At 40.2% G+C, this 23220-nt stretch overlaps 1 protein-coding gene across 1 annotated transcript in view; it reads left to right on the forward strand.

The window, feature by feature from the left end:
- The window catches only part of PRKCE (protein kinase C epsilon), a 282377-nt gene extending 271877 nt beyond the window's left edge, over positions 1-10500 (forward strand). Inside the window, exon 15 of the mRNA XM_009091270.4 lies at positions 7291-10500. Coding sequence (XP_009089518.1) covers positions 7291-7437 — 147 coding nt within the window. The 3' untranslated portion in view covers positions 7438-10500. The remainder of the gene's footprint in view (positions 1-7290) is intronic.
- Positions 10501-23220: the final 12720 nt, after the last annotated feature.

Raw genomic sequence — 23220 nt, forward strand, 5'->3', positions numbered from 1 at the left:
GCCAAAAGCTGTGTAGCATTCCTACTCTATGGCCTGTAATGCAAACTATTTTAGTATGTAATTGAGTCTTGGAATTTTGCTTCCATGATACATGGTGTCACACCTTTCAAGCAGTGATTTTTTTTTGCATCCAGCCTCACAATGCACATGTCAATGGTCCTTGGTAGGGGAGGGCTCAGAGTCACAAGATGCTATTACATAATTTCATGTCATCATCAGGAAGACTTCCATAATGTGGTTAGGTGACTGTAAGCAAAATAAAATGTTGAAAAGTCAGACAGTATTTATTCAGATACACAGAGTGTCTTAAAATATCTCATTACATCACTCATGGATTTACTGACATCACAATCTCCTTAATTTATTCCTTGTCTTTGTCACTGCTTAAAGAATGCAAAGTTAATAAATCTATTGTTCTTTCACAGCATATATCTAGTCAAGTGCCCCAGTGCACAGTTAATCTATATTTGGATAACTTTTTCGGTGATTTTGCAGATGTCTCCTGGAAGCCACTGAAATTCCAGGGATACGTGCCCCAGACTTACCAACCTGCCTCACTTTTTCCTCTGCTTGGCCAGTCAGCTCCACTGTCTAGACAGTCCTTTGTGCCAAATGCTAGGGATCAGCAAGGGCTTCTACAGGTGTGTTTGAGGACTCACCAGCAGGTGGTTCAGCACATTGTCACAGATGCACCAGCCCTGATTCCTGTCTCTCTGCTATGACAGTGGTAGAAATGCAGTTCAGGAGAACTACATCTCTACAACTGAAAATGGGCTAATCTTGGATGTGTTCCAGGATGTAAAAGGGAAGGTGACATGGCTGATCATGACCTTAGAGCAGCTGAGGATACCAATGGAAGCTTGCCAGTATAATGTGGATTAGAGAGACACACACAGATAAAATCTGCACTGCGGAGTAGATCACATAAGGTTTGCAATATAAATCACATTGTGCAGGTGAAAGGTATTTTCATATGATAGTTCCATTACTTTCTCTTTTTCTCTTTCCTCCCCAAGAAGAAATATGAAATTGTTTCTCAGGAGGCTAAATCTCTCAAAGAAACCTACCTTAAGGGGAAGATGTAGTGTAGGAATTCAGAAGTTGGCACTCTTCCCCTGCAATTTTTTCACTTCAAAAAATGCATGTATTCTACCATAGCATAGCTAATGAGCAATAGCTCTGTGTCCCAACTGAGTCCTCATGGAAGCAAGCCCTGGGAAGATGAACACCCTGGATTTTTAACAAAGGACTAACCACAGATGGAAAGCTGGTGCTGAGCTCCCCGAAAGCTCCTGTGAAATCTATCTCCATCCAAGTTCTGCACAGAAATAACTGTTGTGGTGTAGCATTCGGGCTGTGAACAAAGGTTTGCTATATATATAGCATTCTGCTGTATGTAACTTTAGGGTTGTACACTCAAGGTGATGGGTATACTCAAGTAGGGCCATAGAGGACAAGAGATGCACAGGCACTGCTGGGAGAGGTTCATTGCTCAGACCATGAACACAGGGTGGTTGTCAGGGAACCACCAGGGAGCTTTGATTTTGTTTGCCTTGCTGTTTGTTTGGTGGTGGTGGGTTTGGGAGGCTCTGGTTTTGAGGAAGTCTGTGTAAAAGTGACATACAAAGGCTGACATTCTGGCCATGGAGTCATTAAATGTTTTTGCCCCTAATTGTTAAGGTTATTCCTCCTTCCTAGTTGACCCATTTCACATTCCTAAGAAAGGGAATACCATTTCAATATAAATGTGGTTTTAGTTTAGTGTATCACAAATAATCCCTTTTAAAATCCATCACTTTGTGAATTTGCTTGGTGTTTATTAAATATCTGTGAACTTCCATAGCAGATTAAAGTATGAACTGCATAGGCTGACATGCTTTTCAAATACTGTTTCACTATCTATTAACATCTTTATTCAGTGGGGGGCTTTCCCACTACTTTCACTCAATGTGGTGTCCTTTACCTCTAATGAAAGCACAGACCAGGAGAATGAAATCTCACTCTCTGCTTGGAAGTAATGAATGTTGTTATACTTAAAAAAGCTGCTTGGATTCAAAAGCCTTCTTATCATCATAAGCTTCAGTTGAATCTATTACAGCTCATGGCAAATGTGTTGTCACTGTTCCATGTGTGAATAGAGCAATTAACATGCTGAGAAAAATTTAATGACCTATGAAGTTACTTTGATAACATGTATTTCTTATCTTCTGAAATCAGACAAGCTAGGAAATACTTCTTATACTGATACAGATTCTCAGGACATGCAAATACTGTGAAGAGGCATCCTGAGGATAAATTGAAAGACAGGCCTGAAGCGTTGTGCTTCTTAGCCCATTTCCTTTAAAATATTCATACTGCATTTATTTGTAAATAGCATGAGTTATGTGCAAAAGTGAGTGCTCATTATAGTTCATCTCAAATATTTACAAACTGCTACACCTTTACAAAAGGAGATCCAATCAGTGGTGCAAAGTGATCTCTGCCTGTGCTGTGGTTTTTGTTATCACAATGAGGAGAGGTGAATGAGGTGACATGTGAGGTTAGCCACATAACCTTGTGCCTCAAACCAGCTGGTTTGATGGCTGAGTTTCCCTTTGTCTTGATAAATATAATCTGAAAATCTTATCAGCAACGAGGTAAATACAAAATGTTTGAGCTTTTATCACCCTGACGGAAGAATTTCTTCTTGATGATACTGTGTCAAACATGGGAATCACTCATTACTTACTGAAGCAAAAATCTGGATAAAATTAAGTGATAGCAATACCTATGAGAAAGTGTGACTCTTGCTGCATGTCCCATTCCTGCTGCCCTGTGCCCCTGGAGCTGCACATCAAAAGCTGCAGCAGCCTTCTATACAAATTATTTTTTTATATTTATATTTCTATATATGATATTGCTTCTATTTAAACAGCATATTGTGAATTTGTAGGACAATCAGACCAAAACACAAACCCCAGTCTTTTGTGGCAGTGTTGTTTCCTAGCCACCACCTCCATCTGTTTCTTACCTTCTCTGAGTAGCCTTTGAAGCTGCTGGACAATGCCAGCACAGTTATGGGAGCTGTTCAACTTTTTTTACTTGAAAGAGTTTCAGTGATTTTTTGCATAAGTAACAGACTAAAGAGAGAGACTTCTTAATGTCTCCAAACTTGAGAATTAATTTAATCTTTACTAGGCAGAAGAGAGTCCACTGAGCTCTTGGCCTCATGACACATCTGATGAGTGGTCCAAGCTTTGCTGAGTTCCCTGGTTTAGAACACCCTCTGTCAGGTGCCTTCTTGCAAGGATTTCTGTGGCTTTTCAATACCAAAGGCTGCCATCATTCACATTTGGTTCTTGTAATTAATGGAAGGACTGGCAAGTTTTCACTTTCTGAATGTATTTTTAGTGGTAAGAACATCAACTTAAATTTTTTTTTCACTTTGAAATTCATGTAAAGTCATTTAATAATCACTGACAGACAAGGTTCATAACCCTCAACACTGGAGAGATTAATAAGGAGATTTTAGTGGGATTTTCATAAGCTTTGTACCTGAGTTTGTAACTGCAGGTAGAAATTGAATGTTGTATTGAAATGGCAGTGAAAAAAAAAACCAAATTCAGAAAACCACTGTTTAATGTGTGCTTATTACCAACATCTTTTAATAAATATGTGAAGAAACCTAAGAATAAAAAAAGCATTTTGATTCCAATAACCTGATAGCTCTTTTTCCAAAGTTGTACAGGCCAACTACCAAAACTGAATAAATGGTAGATAGCCTTTTGTAGTTTCTGATATCTTTATCTCTTTGAATGGAATAAGACATGATTTTGACTTAAAAATTGTCATTCTTGATGGGTAGTAGCCAAATGGGTTTATTATTTCAAGAGTTAATCAGATCATGTCTCCTAAGTTTCACAGTCACTGCTCAGACAGGAGACCTCTGAAGCATTTGCACTGCTGGGAAAAGCAAAAGATGAGTGGCCAGCACATGTCCTGCACAAGAGGCAGCCACTACTCCTTCTCAGGACCAGAGGTTTTCTGCTGTTGGAGCAGCCATCTTTCTGATGAGACTTAGAACTGGAATTTTGTCTTTTTTGGTCATTGCCAGTGCAGTGTGAGTTTGGCACCTACTGTTGGGAGCTTTTGGGTAGCTGCTGTGCCCCTGCTCTCATGTAGCTAAAGACAAGATGCTTGGGTAGTCTAGAGAGAAAAAAAGGAGCATCTGAAACCTGATAGAATTTCTGTGTGTTCAGCAGGACAGCTGTAGCTCTGGGTGTTCTTCTTTCCTAGTACTGTACTTTCCTCAGTCATCTGAAATGGAAGAGTCTGACCTGGAAAAAGGTCTGAAAAGTTTAAAATAATGTGTCCCAGAGTCTTAGGAGCTGCAGGCTAAATAAACAGAATCCCACCCGTATAATTACTGCATTTTAAATTAATGCAGTTAGCAGCCAATCTCAACATTTTTCCTTTTATCTTCATGATTTTTTAATGTTCAAAGTCAGATAATAGCTGCACTCTGTTTCTTTCATATATTCTCCTTACTTTGCAGATCTTCCTTCTTTTCTCAGCTTCTCTTCTAGAAGACAGGCACAGCCCTTCATGCCTGCATCCTGAGCCCTCATGATGCAGCTGTGGGATGGTTCTTGCTCTTGGCCTACAGAGTATTCACAGTGCAACTCCATTAGAATAGCAAGAGTGGCAGAAATGTGGCCAGACCTGTTTTGTCTTAGCAAATGGAGCCTTGCAAAATAGTCATAGCTTCAGGAAGAAAGTGCCTAAGTGGCCAAGGAGGGCTTCTTAAATAAATCTTTCTGTTGAAATGAAGCACTTGTTATGATTGCTACCTTGGCTTAATCCAGTCACTTTTGTCCCCTGTGATTTGTTTAATCTCACTTCATCAGTTGGTTAGCTAGAGACCTGTTAGCACGTCCTTGCAATCCTAGATTGCTCCTTGCTTGTCCTGTTAATAAATTGGGAGATTTACATCTGTGCTGCCAAAACTACATGGAATTGTTTATAAATCAGAGAAAGTAAAGCCTTCTCTTTCCTCCTTTGGTTTGAAGTCATATTTTAAGACACAGCAGGCTTTTAAATCTAAGCAAATACCTTTGGTTGTTGTTTCAGAAGTGTTTGGGATTCCCTACTGGCTGCACAGTTAGTTTTAATAAGTAGAATTTACATACACCAATGTTGGGAGCCTTTTTAGGACATACCCTTCTGTGCTCTGTTTTGCCCAACACCTTCCCAAGTCTTAGTGATTTCTGGAATAAGTATCTATGGGGAATTAATTGCCCCTGGTAGGCTTTGAGGAATTTGTCATTTTACCCTTTTAACTTAAGCAAGGAAATAATACTTTTCACAAATATGTTCAATATGAAAACCTGAAAATAATATATATTCTATTTGTTTTCAGCTACTTGAGAGTTTATTTGCCCTTGATAAATAATACAAGTGTGAGGGTAGTCACATTTCTTTTACATATAACTACAGTTCTGAATTTGAATTCTACTTTTTGCAAATACTCACCTTCTTCTGCTTTAGTGAATGTTCCTGTGGCAAATTAATTGTGTGAGAGTGTGAAAATACCATGGTAGGACATGGAGAACAAGAAAAATGTAGCTGCATCTGCAATGTAATGCTTTTAAGAATTAAGATGGAATTTTATTCTTATTTTGCAGGTTTTGCCCAAATTACTTGGGAAAAAACCTCATAAAGTCCAAAGCCATGTCCCTCATGCCTCTTAAGCAATTCAGAGTTACATAAGTCACATACATTTCATGTCTGGTCTTTATGCATAAAGTAAATATTTAAAATGAAAAAAAAAATATATATATATGTTTGTTAAGTCCATATCATCTTCCTTTTAATGGAATTCTGTACATAGAGGTTGTGGATTTTTGTTTTTCTGCACTTAGAAAGTACTTGGTTTACAAGTGACAGTCTCTTGCATTTACACTGACCTTTCTTTCCCTTTATAGATAAAGTTCTTACAAACAGTGTAGGGGAAGGTAGCTGGGAGAAAAAAAAAACTGTTTAGTGTTTCAGTAGAGCTGATGAATAAAATACATTTATATATACATATATATGTTATAGAAAAGTTTACCTCCATTGAAAAGTGGTAATCTAAAATACCCCATTTTGAATATATTTATATATTTATGATGTATGCCTTTTTCATTTTATCACTTTACTTTGCAAGTCAAATAGCTGTTCTATTTCCAGTATCCTTTAATCTCAGACATGGGCAGGAGGAGCACAAAGCTCATTTTCAATGTGTCAGTGTGCCTCCACTAAGGATCACCCAGGTAATCACTAGTTTCTGTGACACAAAGAGAAAAGAGACAGCATAAAGAAAATGTTTGCTCCAATTCCCTGAACCTGTACATGCCTGAAATGTGCTGCCAACATGGAAAATGTGCAGGTTCAGAGGAATGACCATGGAGAACATTTTCTGCTGTAGCCTACTAGAGTGTTTTTCTCAAGTAAGTGGTCACAGATAGTCACTGTTGTGAGTGTCATGAGGACAGCAAATCAGCCTCCCCAGCTCTGTCTCTCTTAATACCTCTTGTCCCTGAACATGCACAGCTGCACTTTGTTGGCCCAACTTTGCTGAAGGAGTGAGGTTCTTTAGAGTTGCACGGGAAAATCCTGATGCCATTGGAATAAAGAAGAGTTCTGAGGTGGATTTCTCTGGAGACAGGATCTAGCATTTTGCATGGTGCTCTCAATTACACGTGGCTGCATTAGGAAATCTGAGTTGCCAAGGTTGAGCTCAAGGGTTTTGGATTGAGAGCTGTTGGAAGCTTTAACTCAGATTTTTAAACGTGAATGTAGCCTATATCACTGGTAGTGATATAAAGAAATGGTTAACTTAGACTTGAAACACTGGGCTGTGTTTGGGGGAAATCAGTTAAATCAGTTCACTCTGTGACTCTGAAATGAGATATGATTATGTTCAAATCCAAGAGGAAACAGCCATACCACCTTCTATGCCAAAGCCTTTTTAAAACTAGTCCTAATCTCAGCTTCCTGCTTTATCATCATACTGCTACTCCTTTGCCTGTCAGAGACCGTGAGTCTCTGGGACCTCATTTATAGTTCTGCTTCTGTGGCCTCTCCTAAACTCATTTATACTTCTTGCTCCTGTAGCTTCTCTCATATGTCTGTTATTATTTGTGTGGAGTAGCTCTTCTTTTATTTCAATCATTCCAGAAAATTCAGCCTTTCAGGGTGGGTTGGAGATGAGCACCTTTTCATTTATTGTGCTGTTTTACCATTCACCTTATTTATATTTTTCCTTCTCAGAAAACCAAAAGGGATGTAAATAACTTTGATCAAGACTTTACACGAGAAGAACCAGTATTAACACTAGTGGATGAGACAATTATAAAACAAATCAATCAAGAAGAATTTAAAGGGTTCTCTTATTTTGGAGAAGAGCTACTGCCATAGACAACGTTAGGCTGATGGATGAATGATGCTACAAGAAGTGATTCTGAAGATGTCATCAGATTACTGAGACTCAGTAGATCAAGAACTACTTCTTTTACCCTGAGCCCATATCCCAAGTTAAAATATATATTTATTGTTTTTTTTTCCTTTAATCTTTTGACCTGAAAGCACTCTTAATTTCTGTCTCACAAAGCAATGCAAAATAATTTTGTATCAGAAATTGTGGATGTAACACACTGCCATATATTTGCAACTTTTCTTTTATTCCTAAAAATAGGAATTCCCAGAGGATAAAATTGTATCTTTTCCATAGGAAATGAAGCTGTGCTATTGAAAGCAATTTAGCAGACCCCATTCTGTAATCATCATACATAATTAAGCTAAGAAGGTGAGAACTGCTTCTTCTGCAGTGGTGGCTATGGTGAGATTTGTACTCAGATGCCCTTTGGAAAGCAAAGTTTGCCTTCATGGAGGTGTAATCCTCAATCATTAATTTTTTGTGGAAAGGTACAAACTATAAAGTTGTCCAGAAAAAAAAGCACATCACTTAAGGCTTTCAGTGAACTTCCTCATACAATATACAGGAAGCTCTTAGGAAAAAAGAGTCAAGAAGAAAACTGAAATTTTATTTAAAGCAAGAAACAGATGCTACATGGATAGATATTCAAGGGCTAAAGGATGAAAAGCCTACAGTACTTTAACTCAGCTATATAAAGCCATTTTCCTGGTTTTCAGACAATTTGATGTACTATCCATGTTACCAAATTTAATATCCTTTTAAATGAACCATTAATGTGACGGCAAGCTTGCAAATGTTTACAGTTAATTTTACATTAAAAATTAATTATAAACATTATAAATTTGCCTTTTCCATAGTAGCTAAGTTGGTAAATAATTTCTTATTTATATTTATTTTCTCAGCAGTGTGTTACTTTTGCACACTTTTACAAAACCATAATACTACTGTGTTTGTTGGGTTTTATGTTTAAAATCTGAAATCTGCTTTTAGAAGACACAAAATAAGGCTACACATGCATTATGCGGAGATGTGTTAAAAAACTGAAGATCAAACATTCACAAACTGACATTATTGAAAGCTGTAAATTGATTTTTTTTTTTTTTTTTTGTGTATGAATTGAAATGGTAACTCATGTGGACAATATTACTAATGTGAAGTTACCTCCTGTAGATATGCAAACAGTGTTATGTACTTATATTTCCAGGAGTACCCTGTGATTTGGTTTTGGTTTTAATCTTGGTTTTTTTTCTTTTTTTTTTTTTTCTTGTGTACATGTATCGCTGAGGTAATTTTATTATATATTTTACTGGACTGAGTGAGCGGTCATTGGAATCCATTTTAATTGTTGCACATGGATTTCCAGCTGCACAAAAATATATATACTTGTGATTGGCAAAGTGGCACTAAAGAAGCTTTTTTGCCTTTTGTACAGGTGAGATTTTGTATATAGTGTTTGCTGCAAGGCCTGTGGAATTCATTGAATATAGAGGTATCAACTGCTGCATGTTCAGGCATACTATTAAAATGTTAGTCTATGAAAGAATAATTATAATAATGTCCATGTGCAATACTCTTGTATGTGTATTGGTTCAAGTTACTGTCAGAAAGATGAGGTTTTTGTTATAAAAGACATAGACATATATTAAGCTATACTAAATCTCTTGTATAGTTCTCTTCAACTCTATTATGACATGATAGAGCTCGGAAAGAGAAAGGAATGTTACAAATCGTGGTGGACAAAGTGTGAATCATTGGCTTTAAGAGATAATCTCGGTCTCAAGCAGATGAGTTAGTTTGTGTCAGTTTTGCGTCTGGCTGCTCATGGCCTGTTACTGATGACACCATTCAGTTCCATTTTGTTTTGTTTTTAAAACTCAGGTGTAATTATTATATATATATTCTTATGATTATTTCAAAATATTAAATATTATGATATATCAATTAATGTGTTGTCTGGCCTACAAGTGTAATAAGGATCAAGCCTTTAGTTTAATTTAATTTATCTTCAGTAATCTTTTGTACTGGGAAAAGACTAGCTTCTGGAGCTGAGTACCAGCACAGAAACATCTTAATGATTGCATCATCTCAATGTTTAAATCTCTTTCTCTCTTAGAAATAGATTGTAGAGCTGCCCATCAATTTGTGTCTCGCCACTGGCTCTGTTTATTTCCCATCACGGTTAGCTTTTGACATCCAGGCAAGAACTGATCACAATGCTAAGGCGTTCTTTTCCACGGGTGGGTGAGTGGACTGCTAGGAAGGCAAGCTATGGGATCGTGCACTACTGTTGGTCCAACAAGGGGCCTTCACACAGAGCTCTGAGCATTGATTTTGAAGGAATAAAAGCATCCCATGGAGCTGTTGTGCCCAAGCTGTGTAGTCTGTGCTCCCCTTTCTCACGTGGAGACGATTGGCAAACGTCCGGAGGTTTGGGCAGGATGCTAAGAGAAAAGGGAAGGAGATAGAAACTATTGCATGGGCAGATATCTCTTCCACATAAATAGCTAGATTCTCTGCCTTGGGTTTACATCAGAAGGTCTGTCTGTTACCTTGAACATTTTTTAAAGATAACTCTTCGGGAAGGACATTCTGTTACATTTCTGCCTGTTCTGTAGAATCTTTTCTGTTCCTTCTTTGTAAAATGAGTGCAAAATGCCAAAATTATTATTCATAATAATAATTATAAAGAATACATTGTTTCTTGGTTTTCCTCCCAAACTTTAAAAATGGAAATAAGTTTTTCTCCAGAGGGTGAAAAATAATTCTCTCCAAATAGGCCTAAAAATTACCTCTTTTTAAATTATGTGCAGAATAGTTCTGGCTAAATATAAAATGTATTCAGTTGGGGGGGGGGTAGGGTTTTTTTTTTATTGTGAGGATTTATTTGTACAGAATTTTTTTCTTATGGATGTAATTTGAATCTCTTGCCACTCATTAGTGTTATTTCATCGTAAACATTATTCCTGTGCCAAATGTACTGTATTCAAAAGGATGTGAATGTGTATTGTTTTGGAACCTAATAAATACAATGATGTTAAATCTTACTTTTTCCCCAAAGTTTTCCTGACTATTTCCTAATGAGGAAGAAAGAAAGATGAAGGTTGAGTATTTTTCCTGCTATGTGTTGTACCAAATTTCATGAGCTTTTTTTCTAGGAGTGAACATTTTGCAAAGGAAGGATTTGCAACAAGAACCTCACCTGTGAAGCACTAAACACTCCAAGAAAAACACAGGTAACAGGGTGTGATCACTATTTTTCTTTGGTAATACAGCATTTACCTCAAAGACACCATGCAAGTGAGTTACACATTTTTTCTGCTTACTGGCTACATCATGTTCAGTGAGTTCTGACCCCAGCATTCTGCCTAGCTGCATTGCTAAAACTCATTTCAGTAGGGCACTTGGAGTACAAACACATTGCACTGCTTTAGTCTCACATTGGATTGAATAGAGGGATTAATAGTATGCATAAATTTAGTTAAGGGTCATAGAGCTTAATAAATTATTTAATTACCTTAATACGTCAATATGACATTGAATTATTTTATTATTTCATCATATTTCAGTTTGCACCTTAAATATTTTCCAGTTCCATGGTCTGTAAGTTTTAACTTCAGTAGATCAGCTATCAGCACACTCTGGCAATAAATCCAGTGACAATCCCCAGTTAGTATACCTAAGTAGTAGGTATACTAACTAGTTTTAAAAAAATATATATATTTTTGTTGTGTTTTCTGTTCAAATTGCAGCTTTTGCATAAACCACTTTTTTTTTCTTTATGCTGAGTCTTCCCAAAGTCACTGCATGTGTTTGGTGCCTCTGAGCATATTCCAGTTCCTGTGTGTTGACAGCATGAGCACAATCATTGCCACACAGATTTTACCAGTTAAACAAGCATGTAACTTGGATTTTCTGGCTGTGTCTTGCAGCCTTACAAGCAAATGAAGGCTTAACTTCATCTCACTGGTCTCCAAACAGATCAATTCATGTCATGTTTTCTTGTAATGCTGTAAAACTGATGTCTGTTAGGAATAGTTTTTATCCTTGCTGATGGGCTGCAGAATTTGGGAGCACAACAGTTTTTTGAGCTGCAGTTTCACTGGCTGTCCATGTTATAAATGTGGTACTAAGTGTTCAGGAAGAGAGTCTCAGCAGGAAGTATCTGTCTGCTTCTGTGGCCTTCCAGAGACAGGAGCTGTCAGATCACTTTATAATCAAAAAGATTTTTAGCTTCCTGGTAGTCAAGTAAATTACATTATTAAATCAATATGAAACTTTCTTTTGATTAATTTTGATAATCAGTTTTGAACAACTGATTTCAACTTCTGGCATGCAAAACATCTGTGGGAAAGATCTAGAGAGCTCAACTAACAATTAAGTTGAAAATTACCTCTATTTGTTTATTCTGACCCAATCATAAGTCCATTTCAAGCTGCCTGGGTCTTTATTTGAAGGAGGATAAATAATTTTTTGCTATTCACCTTTATTCATGCCATTCAGAATTTTATTGGTCACTGACACACCCTCCTTCAGCCATTTCTCTTTCAGACTGAAAAGTCTTGCCCTGTCTGTCAAAAAGCTTCATAAAGACACATCCCATATTTTCTGTCATCTGTACCACCTTTCACTGAATCTTTTCTACTTCTACTGTATCCCTTTTGAAGAAGGGGAGTAGAATTACATGTAATTTTCAGTTTGGATGCAGTGTGGATTATTACAATGACTGTTTTGTTTTCTGTTACATCTTTACATTTTCCTTTCTTAATCCAAATTTGTTCTCAATTATTTCACAGGCTGTCCCAGATTAGAGTCAGTTGTAAATTTGATATGCATGCTTTCTGTCTGATCATCCAGTCATAATCAAAACAGGTTCTGTCCAGGACACAATGAAAATATGTCAAATAGGAATTTAGCAAGTTGCAAAATGCTCCTTGGTGCAGGCTTCCCTTTTAGCAGTAAGCCTTTGATGATCACCTTCTCAGTAGTGCTTTCCTGCTGTTCTCATGCTCCCTATATATAGCTATGTTTAGACTGTCTTTCCCTAGCTTGCTTATGTAACAAATATTTTTTCCAAAATCAAGATACAGGACATTCTCTACTCCCCTTCTATCAATACAAGCTCCTACTGTGCTCTGGAGTACACAGTATCCCTTCTTTTGACCCGTTAGCTACAGTGAAGGGGAGGAAGATAAAGTTTTTCTTAGCACATTGGGAAAGTGCATATATGTGGCAAAATAGTTTCCACTCTTTCCTTTTACCTCATCATTGCTGTAGAATCAGGAGATAAGAGCAACAGCTTAGGTTGAAACTCAAATTGCCACTATAAATATTGTGAAATGATTATGCAAGACTATCCAAAATTTGGAAAAACATTAAAGAACTTCAGCGTTTGTACGCAGATGTTTAATCCTTGGAAAAAAATCAATGAGGAAAAAAGTCATTGACCTGGAGTCTATTGCTGATCTGGGCACTGGATTGAGAACTGAATTAGGCATTGCATACACTTGTCATCACTATTCAACACTACCAGTCTGATCTGGTGTCTTGTGTACTGAAGGAAGCAGCTTGAAGATAAGACTTGTAGTCACATCTAGAGTCAGGGCTGGGCTGAAGCTGGTCTGTGCAGATGGACACTCTCATTCCTCCAGACCTCTTAAGACAACATGTTACCCAGAGCTGCCATGCATCTAGGGTCAGTGCCACAGAGAGGAAAGGAAGGAACAGAAGTCCTGCTTTGGGACTGCCCAAGCTGCTAGGTTAATTGGGTCATCTTATCTAGCTGTACTCTTGAAAGCCTCTTAGGAGCATGCCAGGTACTCCTCCAGTGGCAGTATATGCACCTCTGCTCATACATCAGATGGAACATTCACATGGAGAAATGGGCCTAAATGTCAGAAGTGCATTTTCCTATAGCACAAAAAATGAGTACTGATGCCTAAGCAGCCCCCTGGGTTTCATTGACATAAGTGGTTTGGAGCTTGAGACTTCAAAATTGTGCAGAGGGGGAGATACTATTATGGCCATTTTGCTAATCAGAAAATTGAAATTAGGTGCCATCATGGTGATTTGCTTCTTATTATGCTAGTACAAAGCCAGCAGAAGTGCTAGGAAAAAAAGTATGGATAAAATATCATACTTTAGTGTATGATTGTCCTGGTGTTTCTAAGCACAGGGTGTTCTCAAAGCTGTGCTTTGCTAAATACCTGCTGGTGGTCTCCTGTGAAGGGGCATCACGGCTGCTTGGAGTGCCCTTCATTCCTCTTTGCAGTCAGCACTGGTGTCCTCTCAGGTACAGCAGCTGATGGAGGGCTTTGAGGTAACAGAGACCAGGTTCAGATTGAATATTGGGAAGAAATTCCTTACTCTGAGGGCAGTGAGGCACTGGAAAAGCTTGCCCCATCCCTGGAAGTGTTCAAGGCCAGGTTGGATGGGGCCCTGAGCAACCTGGTCTAGTGGAAGGAGTCCCCTGCCCATGGCAGGAGATTTGGAATTAAATGATCTTTGAGGTACCTTCCAACCTAGGCCATTCTATTATTCTGTGCATAAGGGAGATGGAGGGGATTTTATTTTACAATAGGATAAGCTTTTTATGGAAATGGTCACACCTAGGCAAAGTTTGAGAACCTCTGTGTTCTAGGAAAGCTATTTACTGAGTCTTGGTACATCAAAAAAACATTTTCTGTTGATTTTTGGTTAATGAGCAGTGAGAAATAGGCAAAGATTTCAGGCCCATGGAGGCACATTTTTCTAAATAATGATATGGTTGATTATGGTGAGGAGATTGAGGGTCAAAGGGATTATGTAAATCTCACTTAGGTAAATGTTTATGTTAGGGCGGGGATCACTGTCTTGTTCAGAAGGAAATTTAAGACCTTTAATCTTTGCTTGCTGGGATAATGTGGAGACATTTTTCTTTGATTAAATTATATGCTAACCCCTTGCATGCTACTGCATTGCAGCTGCACCCTCATTATCCTTCTTAAAAGAGTAGGAACTCAACTTCCTAGATCTTGAATTCTGCTGGATTGAGGCCTGTTCATGGTTTATGGTGCTGCTCTGCCAAAGTACAGGATTGTACAAAATCCCTCAAACACCTTCTAGCTGCTGACCTGCACCCCTGGGAATCCCAAAATCCATCCTCCTTGGGTTGTCTCACTGGTGAACCAGTGTTCTGGTGTTCTAGAGCAGGGTTTATACCACACTTCTTCAATATCAAATGTACAGAGGCAACATTTTAAGCGGCTGTCATCATGAAACTCCATGTTTGGGCACTCTGAAATGCAGCCTGTGATGTGTGCTCCCATTGAAAGCATCTCTGCTCATAGAGACAGCCTGCTAAACTCATCAGTGGGCTCAGTCTACCAAATATGGGCCAAGAAGGGCAAGAAGTGCTGATCCAAAGTCCACGTCAGAGTGAGTTCCTCTTGTTGGCTGCCTTGTCATCTTGCACAATAGATGCAGGATTGCTGTGGCCATGCATCCCACTGCACATCACCAGTGCTGCTTCAGTCAGGTGGCAGCTGCACAGGTACTGGCTTCGGTGGGAGAAGAAATGAAAAACTCTGCAGAACACCAATATGCTGTCAAGGTAAAGGGCTACGAAAGCAGCATTAAACCATCAGTCTTTAACACCACCAGACAGAGTCTCCTTTCTCCAGAAGGAGTCCACTTCCATGGAACATCCTCTCAATACACCCCAGTGCACTATCAGCCATTAGCCTTCTGAGAGGCACCAAGTGGTGAACTGCCAAGAGGCTCAGCTCAGTGACATTTTCCTTTTTCTAATTTGCTTGCTCAGTGATAAAAGCAGCACACTGCAGGAGCATTTTGCACTGGGTAGTATTGCTGCCATTGTGTATTTTGTTGATACACTGAAGAGATGATCTCCAGCTGCAAGACTTCAAATGTGAGAGCTTTACTGAAGCTCTGGTTAATTTTCCTGCCTGTATTGGAAGAAGAGTCTGGGTGATGAAGAGGAGTGGAGAGTATTAATTTTCATTTACTAAGCTGTCTAGAAATAATTTGAACCACCCACACAAGTAGATTTCAGAGCCAGGGAGGTTATCAACACCAATAAAAATGCAGTTGTCATGTAGTTTAGACACTATGCATGGGCAAAAACCTTCTGGTATATTACTCATGCAAACTGAAAGTATTTCCATAACCTCTGACCCTGCTTGTAAACAGCAGATTCCAGGAATTCTGCTGGAAACCATACATTACTAAGGCAAAATTGTACTTAGCAATAAACACGCTTCCCTCGGTGAAAGAATCTGGAAGTGGAAGAATGCAAGACCTTGAGATGCACTGCTGATTGTGAGGAAACCGCCGAGGCCATCTCCTGCCCAGCAGCTGGGAAAACACCCACCTTTGTGGAGCTCCTGGTGGAAATCTGGAAAGCAGACATGGCATGAGCACCTCGTTAACATGCTATCAGGCCAGCACAGGCTGCCCTGCAGTGCCAGGGCTGGGCACACACAGCATCAAAGCTGCCTCTGGCACCAAACGGGAAGTCATCGGAGGAATACAAAAAGCTGGGACAACAGGATGGATATGTTAATGGCAGCAGGAGGATGGAGAAGCGAGTAGGTGAGAATGGGAAAGACAGAAAACACAGCAGCAGTCCAAAATGAATAGTGGCCTTGGACCTGGAGAGGTTTCCAGTGATCAAAGAGAAGATTGCTGAAAGGGGATGGAGGAGGAAATGGGAATTTTGCATGGGAGATAAATGTAGGAGGGAACAAGAGGAATTCAAAGTGGATGACTGTGCTTCAAGGATGTGAAGCACAAGCTACTTTTAGAATAACAAGCGTGGTTCCTCTTACCTCACAGTGCAGTTTCATGTTCAGGTATCACCTGGCAGCTGAGGGAGAGAGCTGGCAATCAGCTGAGAACAAAACGTGGCTTCTGATTATATGGCCAGGAGTGAAGAGAGATCTGTTTTAAAGCTCATCCAGGGTGCTCATACACAATTTGACCTATACTGGAGCCACATCTAAATAAAACCCCAAAGGTTGTCATGTCCATGGAGAATAGAGAACATGGTCTATTCCATGAAGACTACAACTCTGCCACCATCTCCTTTCATTGGACTCTTGCATTCAGCTTTTTCAAGAGAAGGGCATCATTTTTTAATCCAGTACAATGTTTTTGAAACACTGCAGAAAACCCAAGTTACGTAGCCTGTGTGATAAAAATGTAGGGTGGATAAGAGAGTAGGGTTTTCTCCAAAAAACAAGTGGAGGTGGATTGTTCTAGCATAAAATAGAATTAATCTGTTGGTGGTGGTGTCTATTGGTGCTGTGTATGTCAACAAAAGGCAGGGAGAATATCAGGAAAAGACTTACAATGCCAGTTTATGGCTGTTAGCCCACTGCCATCATGCTGCTGCTCCAAATGGACACACTTGGTTTTTAAAGCATTGTCCTTTGTGTCCATTTAGCTATGCAAGAAAAACTTTTCATCCCTTAAAGGCAACAAAGCAAAACAAGGCAATCCCCCCTCCCCAAATATGAGATCTATTTAATATCCAATTCTGGGTAGATTATAGAAATAAAGGTTAAAGCAAGTATTTTCTATGTTCAGAGTATATTTTAATTAATCGACATTCAGATTTCTCTCCTAGTGCTCAGTTTTTCAGAATAGAAAATTTGTGCAATATTACTGGCAGATCAAGCTGACAAAAGTGGTATTTGGCAAAATCTTGTTGTTTTTAGTCCAGAAGGTTTTAGTAGTTGCAGTGTGCTGCAATAGCTGCCAGCCTGTCAGCCCATGGTGGCTGACAGAGGTGAGAATGTCCATCTCTCCCTGATCTCAGCCATGTGATCCCAGTTTTGTAGGCACTGTGAGATGGGATTCACATCTGCTAGATGTGCAAGATGCTGTTCTCCATTCCTCATCTTTTTTTATCCTGTCCCTGAAACTCCCTTATGGGAAAGGGAGCAGATCTGCCCCCAGTCTCATATTTACAATGTGTGGAGCCTATCTAACACACCCCCTGCACAAAGAGGGCACTCACCCTTCCTGCCTCTTGCAGCTTCCTGTTTGCACTGCTGGCTTTGTGCTGGCTCTGGCAACTCCCTGTCTCTTCTGAGGCAATCCAGCCTGCTAACACGATAGGAAACAACTCACTTTTTTTCATGAATCAAGACTCTAGGAGGCTAAATTAGTTCATTAAAGGATCAAGGGCATGCCAGACAACTGAAGGCAAGTGGTGTGGTTGGGGAACTGGAAATGCCAGGGTGGTAGAAGGAGGAAGGACTGTTCATTGAGGATGCAGAAACAGGCACTTCATCTCAAGTCTCCTTACCAATTTTTAACCAAGCAGGCTCAGGGGATACCATTGGAAAGGTGAGAATTAGCTAAGGGACAATCCTGGGCTGCAGGAAACCATGCTGGTGATTCAGTGGGGTGTTGTCCTTCCTTTGAATCAGTGCTGTCCTGATGAATTATAGGATGCAGTTGCTGAAAATGTAGTGGTTCAAATGTAGAAATTGAAATGAGATATAAAATCAAGTTCTGGAAAGGTGGAAAGAAAAAAAAAAAGCACTAATTAGAAAGCCCACAGTTTTCAGGGAAAATTCAATAGTAAATTAGGTTAAAATACAAAAGCTAAAATTATTCACCCAACAAAAGTGAAGAAAGAATTTCCAGTATTTGAAGAAAAGAGTGCCTTGTCCTCAGGCAAGCAGCCTTTGTTACCTCCAGGGCAGTAACCACTCTTTTCCCACGTGAACATGACACCACCCACCTGGGTATGACCTACCAGGGCAGCCCCTGCAGCCTCCACACTTGGACCAGAACCCAGAGATACCCTGGAGGCTGTGTGACCACAGGCACACATCCCTGCTGCCCGTGCCAGTCTCCCAAAGGCATCCTATGGACTTAGAGAGGTGGCACAGATCAGGACCCACTCTCCTACCTGTTGGCTGGGGAAATTAAAAGCTATAGCATTTTAGGAAAGGAGGTTTGTGGCTGGTTTGGTTTTTTGTTTTTTGTTTTTGGGGTTTTTTTTGTTTTTTGTTTTTTGTTTTTTTAACAAACAGACATTCTTTGATTAATTTTCAAAGACAGAGATTCCAGGCAGATGTCATAGATCAGTTTGTACCTCTGCAGCAATATTTAAAGAACTGAGCATGCTTAGTATTCCACCAAAAGAGACAACGAACTATCAGTTACTTTGCTGAAACTTTGTCTTGCTTCTGTAATATCCATGGGCTGGAATGGGAATTACTAACCCTTTGCAAGCCATCAGCCCAAAGCTCAGCTACAGCCTTGGCTACTATGATGATGGAAGGCTGAGGCCAATTGTTTCAAGCAAGAGAACTGGGAGCCTGGTTTGTGAGGTGCACAGTATCTTCAGGTCTCAGGAGAAAATAGAGTGCTCAAATTCACTGGAGTGGAGGCATACAAGATGTGAAATTCAATGCTTCAATGAGCTCTGCAATAGTACTAAGCTATTTGCAGCCCGTTCTACTCAATAATGTGTAAATTCAAAAGTTAGAAACACTCTCTCTGATGGTTCTGTATGTGCCTTGCTTTGAGTTTTGTCCATTTCTGACTATTTTGCCACTGATATTATTAATTTCACAGCCCCCTTCAACCTAATTTTGTCCCTTCCCAGTCCTTCTATTTTTTTCCCTTCAGTTCATGTTGACATCTGGAGATTGAGCTGTTTAGTGAGATTTCATCCTGTGTTTTACAGTTTTACCTGTTGACCCAGTGCCTGCCGTGACTTTGGATAAGATAATACAATTCATTCTGTGTCATTCTCAGCAGGAGCAGAGAAGAAATTGTTTCATTCCAGGAGCACAGAAAAATGATGATACAACCAAAACCAAATAAATGTAAACACAGAGCACGAGTTACGCACCAGCCAACATTTAATGCAGGTCCAAGGCAGGATGAATTTTCTTGGCTACTGCCATCTGCCAAAACACACCCTGTAAGAACAGATACCCAATGCTGTGCTTTGAAAGTGTCAAAACTTGTGATCCGACTGTTAATATCCCCCAGACTGTAAATCACAGCTCTTCTAGCCTGCAAGATGATACCAGCTGAGTGCTGGCTCAGAGTGAGCAAAAAGAGTTGCATCAGCCTTCAAAAACAGTACAGCAATTCATCTCTTTGATTTGGCAAAATATTTTAATAGATACAAACATGGACTGAAAGCAAATGTTGGCATTCTGCCTTGTTTTGCCACCTCGCACCCCTTTTCTTCCCCACAACCCCTTTTCCTCCTCACTGCAAAAAGTAAGTACATTAAAGGAAAGCAGATTTCCCAAATTACCATCCTGCATGTGAGCCTGCCAGCTTTCATGGTATTGCAGTTAATAGCATGTGCTCTTGGAACACACCACTTTGGATGTCAAAGAGGGATTTGATCAGAAGGCTAAGGGGTGTTCTGAGCAGCAACACTTGTCCCTCGGTTTACTTTGAAAGCTCCTTTCCATGGACAATAAAAGGAGCAATACACTTCTGTGCAACTGCTACCCAACACCCACAATGAGGGATTATAAGTGAAAGGAACTACTGATTCTCTTAGTCATCTTCTGTCACAGATGCCCAATGACCAAACACTAATTGAGTCTTTGAAATCTTTTTCAAAGTAAATCTATGCAAACAGGAGGGGAAAAAAAATTCCTCCAAATACTTGCGGTTTTGTCGGTAGCTGCTGTGACTACTGATCAGTCCTCTGCTGTTCTTGGGAGATGAGAAATGTGTTTTGAGATTCACAGTGGAAAGAGATGAACAGGCCTTGCAAACTTCCCCCTAAATTAAGAGATCTCTATTGATACTGCAACTACTAATGAAAAAACACATTGGGAGGATTTTGTTCTCTTGATGGTTCTGTATATCATGGAAATAAAGAACAGGCCAGATTAAGTCTCCGGCTAGGGTGATTCCTCAAACTTATGACTTTGGGACCAGAAAGTCTCAAATACACTTGCCCCAAGTCCTAATGTACTTGAGCTGTAAATGCTCCAGAACCCTCAGAGAAGCAGCTGAGCTTGATAGAAGAGGTACTATTTCAACTCCTGAAATAAGGTCAGCACCCCACAACAGCTCTCCTTTTTTCTTGGGACCATGAGAGGAGGGAAATACTAATTTCTTATCCCAGCTCAGGGGAGGATGAGGAGCACCCTGGCACTTGTTCTGCTGTTTTCCTGATAGGTCATTCATGCTACTCCTTTTGCCAGTTTGTGCTGCAGCTGGAAGCCCAGCAGCTGCTTCCTCTGCAGGGTTTGAGTGTTTAGGTCTGCCTTCCTTGAGCAGGAACCCTTCTCTCGAGCCCTGAGCAGAAGGAGCCTGGAACAGGGTGAGGTCAAGTGCGTGCCTGTTTCACAGGGGCAGGTCCTCAAGAGAGCTGGGCAGCAGGGCCAGTATTCCCAATTCTGGTGACATTGCTGCACTGGGAAGAGTAAAAGAGAGATGGGCTTGCTAGAGAGCTGCTGGGCCCTTAACAAAGTTATTGCACTGCAGTACTTGGGGGCTTCTAGCCAAGACTTAATTGTGTCATATCCAGTGAGTTCTTGGTCATGTCCCTCATTATTTTTCTCACCTTCCTGTGCTTTTCTATGGCCAATTGAAATTTGAAAGCTATAAAAAGAAGGAAATTTTTACTAGGATCTAGAAGTGCACCATTTTTCCTCTCATTGTGAGTATTAATATTTCTGATATCCATCAAATTTACTTGCTGCTTGACATGCTCACACATACAACTCTCTTTCCTGAGGCTAGCTGAAGTGACAGATGATTTCATTGTTGGGTGTAAAATAGGCATAAGTGCAATGGGAAAGAAGGACTGGCAACTGTTACGGTGAAATGTTTTCAAAAACATGTATTGTCATCTTTTTTTTGTGTGTGGTATGCAATGATAATTAGGAGTGGCAAAGTGAGCATCCATTCTGCTGCTTCACAGTGATTCTGAGTTGCTGCTCCACAGCCTGCCAGTGTCTGACACTGCAGTGAGTGTCTTCAGAAACCACATCTTCCTACTTCTGAATTAGTGTGCAAAGACAGCAAAGGCACTGCGGATCCTATGAACCAAAATCTAGCAGTCCTTACTTAGGGCAGCTCCAGATCCTCCAATTCTGTTCATGAAAGGCCCACAGCATCATCAACCCTGGAAATAACTTCAAGATAATTTTCTCTGCCCTCAGTTTTCTCTCTCCAAGTTTTTTCTCTACTCTGACATGAGCTTTCTGTGATGTTTCATGCCCACACCATACTGTGGTGGTAAAACCATAGTACTGTACTGACCATTCAATGACTAACCTGGAACTGAAGAACAATCTTCACATCTCTGCTGAATTTGACTGGTATTTCCAATACAAGTCAAAATACAAAAAACTGCTGCAAGTCCAGATATGATTGATGGGTAATAAAGTACCACAGCTCCCTTGAAATAATAATCTGTATTCTCTGCTGATAGCCATATTTCCCAGCAGCTCAGGGTTCCACCATGGGGGGGAAATCTACATTTTTAGGTAACATGGTAGCTGCCCAAAAGTCTATTTCTAATCTCAAAAAAGAGCAAGCAGGTAGAAGAGAAAAAGCAGATAAAGGCATAGAGGGGCTGTGACTGTAAATGGGGATTTGTGACGGTGTTCACAGGGGTCCCAGGATGAGGGAAGAGACAAGAATCTGAACTCCCTGTTTCAGAAGGCTGATTTATTATTTTATGATATATATTATATTAGAACTATACTAAAAGAATAGAAGAAAGGATTTCATCAGAAGGCTGGCTAAGAATAGAAAAGGAATGAATAACAAAGGTTTGTCTCTGACCAAGACAGTCTGGACAGCTGAACTGTGATTGGCCATTAATTAGAAACAACCAGATGAGACCAATCACAGATCCACCTGGTGCATTCCACAGCAGCAGATAATCATTGTTCACAGTTTGTTCCTGAGGCCTCTCAGCTTCTCAGGAGGAAAAATCCTAAGGAAAGGATTTTTCAGAAAGCATGCCTGTGACAGGGATTCAAAGCCAGTAGCTGTCAGTACACTGCAGTGCTCAGTGTGCATTAGACAGAGCTGAGAGGGAGGTTGAAGGTGGTGTTTATGAAACAAGAGTTGATTCCTCCTGTAAAAGGTAGTTTGGGAAGATAAAGCATCAGCACAGGAATCAGATTTTGTCAGGCTGGTCTTTTGATAGGAGAAAGACCACAACAAGAGAGGGGAGCTGAGGCGTGAAGAGCTTTCACAGAAGAGCCAGAAACGAGGCTCACTCTTTAATTTTCTCCCTAGATGCCCTGCATGCCACATCACCTGAGCTTATTCTGCTCTCCAGCCTATCTCACCACCACCATCCTATATGCTGAGGTGTGCTCCTGGTTTTACATTCAATCCCTTAATGATCAACTCATTCAACCTCTACAAATTGAAGCTGTTTCCCTCCTTATGCATCACTGCCAAACTCTTCCTACACTTGTGCGTAGGAAGTTCTTGCTTCCAGGCCTGAAGAGGCAGGTTGGGAGGGCTGAAGCCTTGCTAGAAGCAGGTTGTTAACCAGCAGTGTGGAGATTCCAGGGCTGCAAGGAGCTGTGCCAAAGCCACCAGCAGCAGCTGTGGCTAGTGAGGGATGTGGTGTCCATGAGAGGCCCTGAGCAAGTCCTGTGGCCAGGTGCTTAGTGCAGGAGGAGGTTTGGTGTGATCTCATCCCTGTCCTGGGACTGTCTGCTTCAGGAATACAGGTAAGGCTGCCAGAATTGCAGCTGGTCTTGGTGGTGGTGTCAGGGATGGTGACGTGAATACTTCAT

Source organism: Serinus canaria, chromosome 3 (genome assembly GCF_022539315.1).
Source record: "Serinus canaria isolate serCan28SL12 chromosome 3, serCan2020, whole genome shotgun sequence".
Classification (NCBI taxonomy): domain Eukaryota; kingdom Metazoa; phylum Chordata; class Aves; order Passeriformes; family Fringillidae; genus Serinus; species Serinus canaria.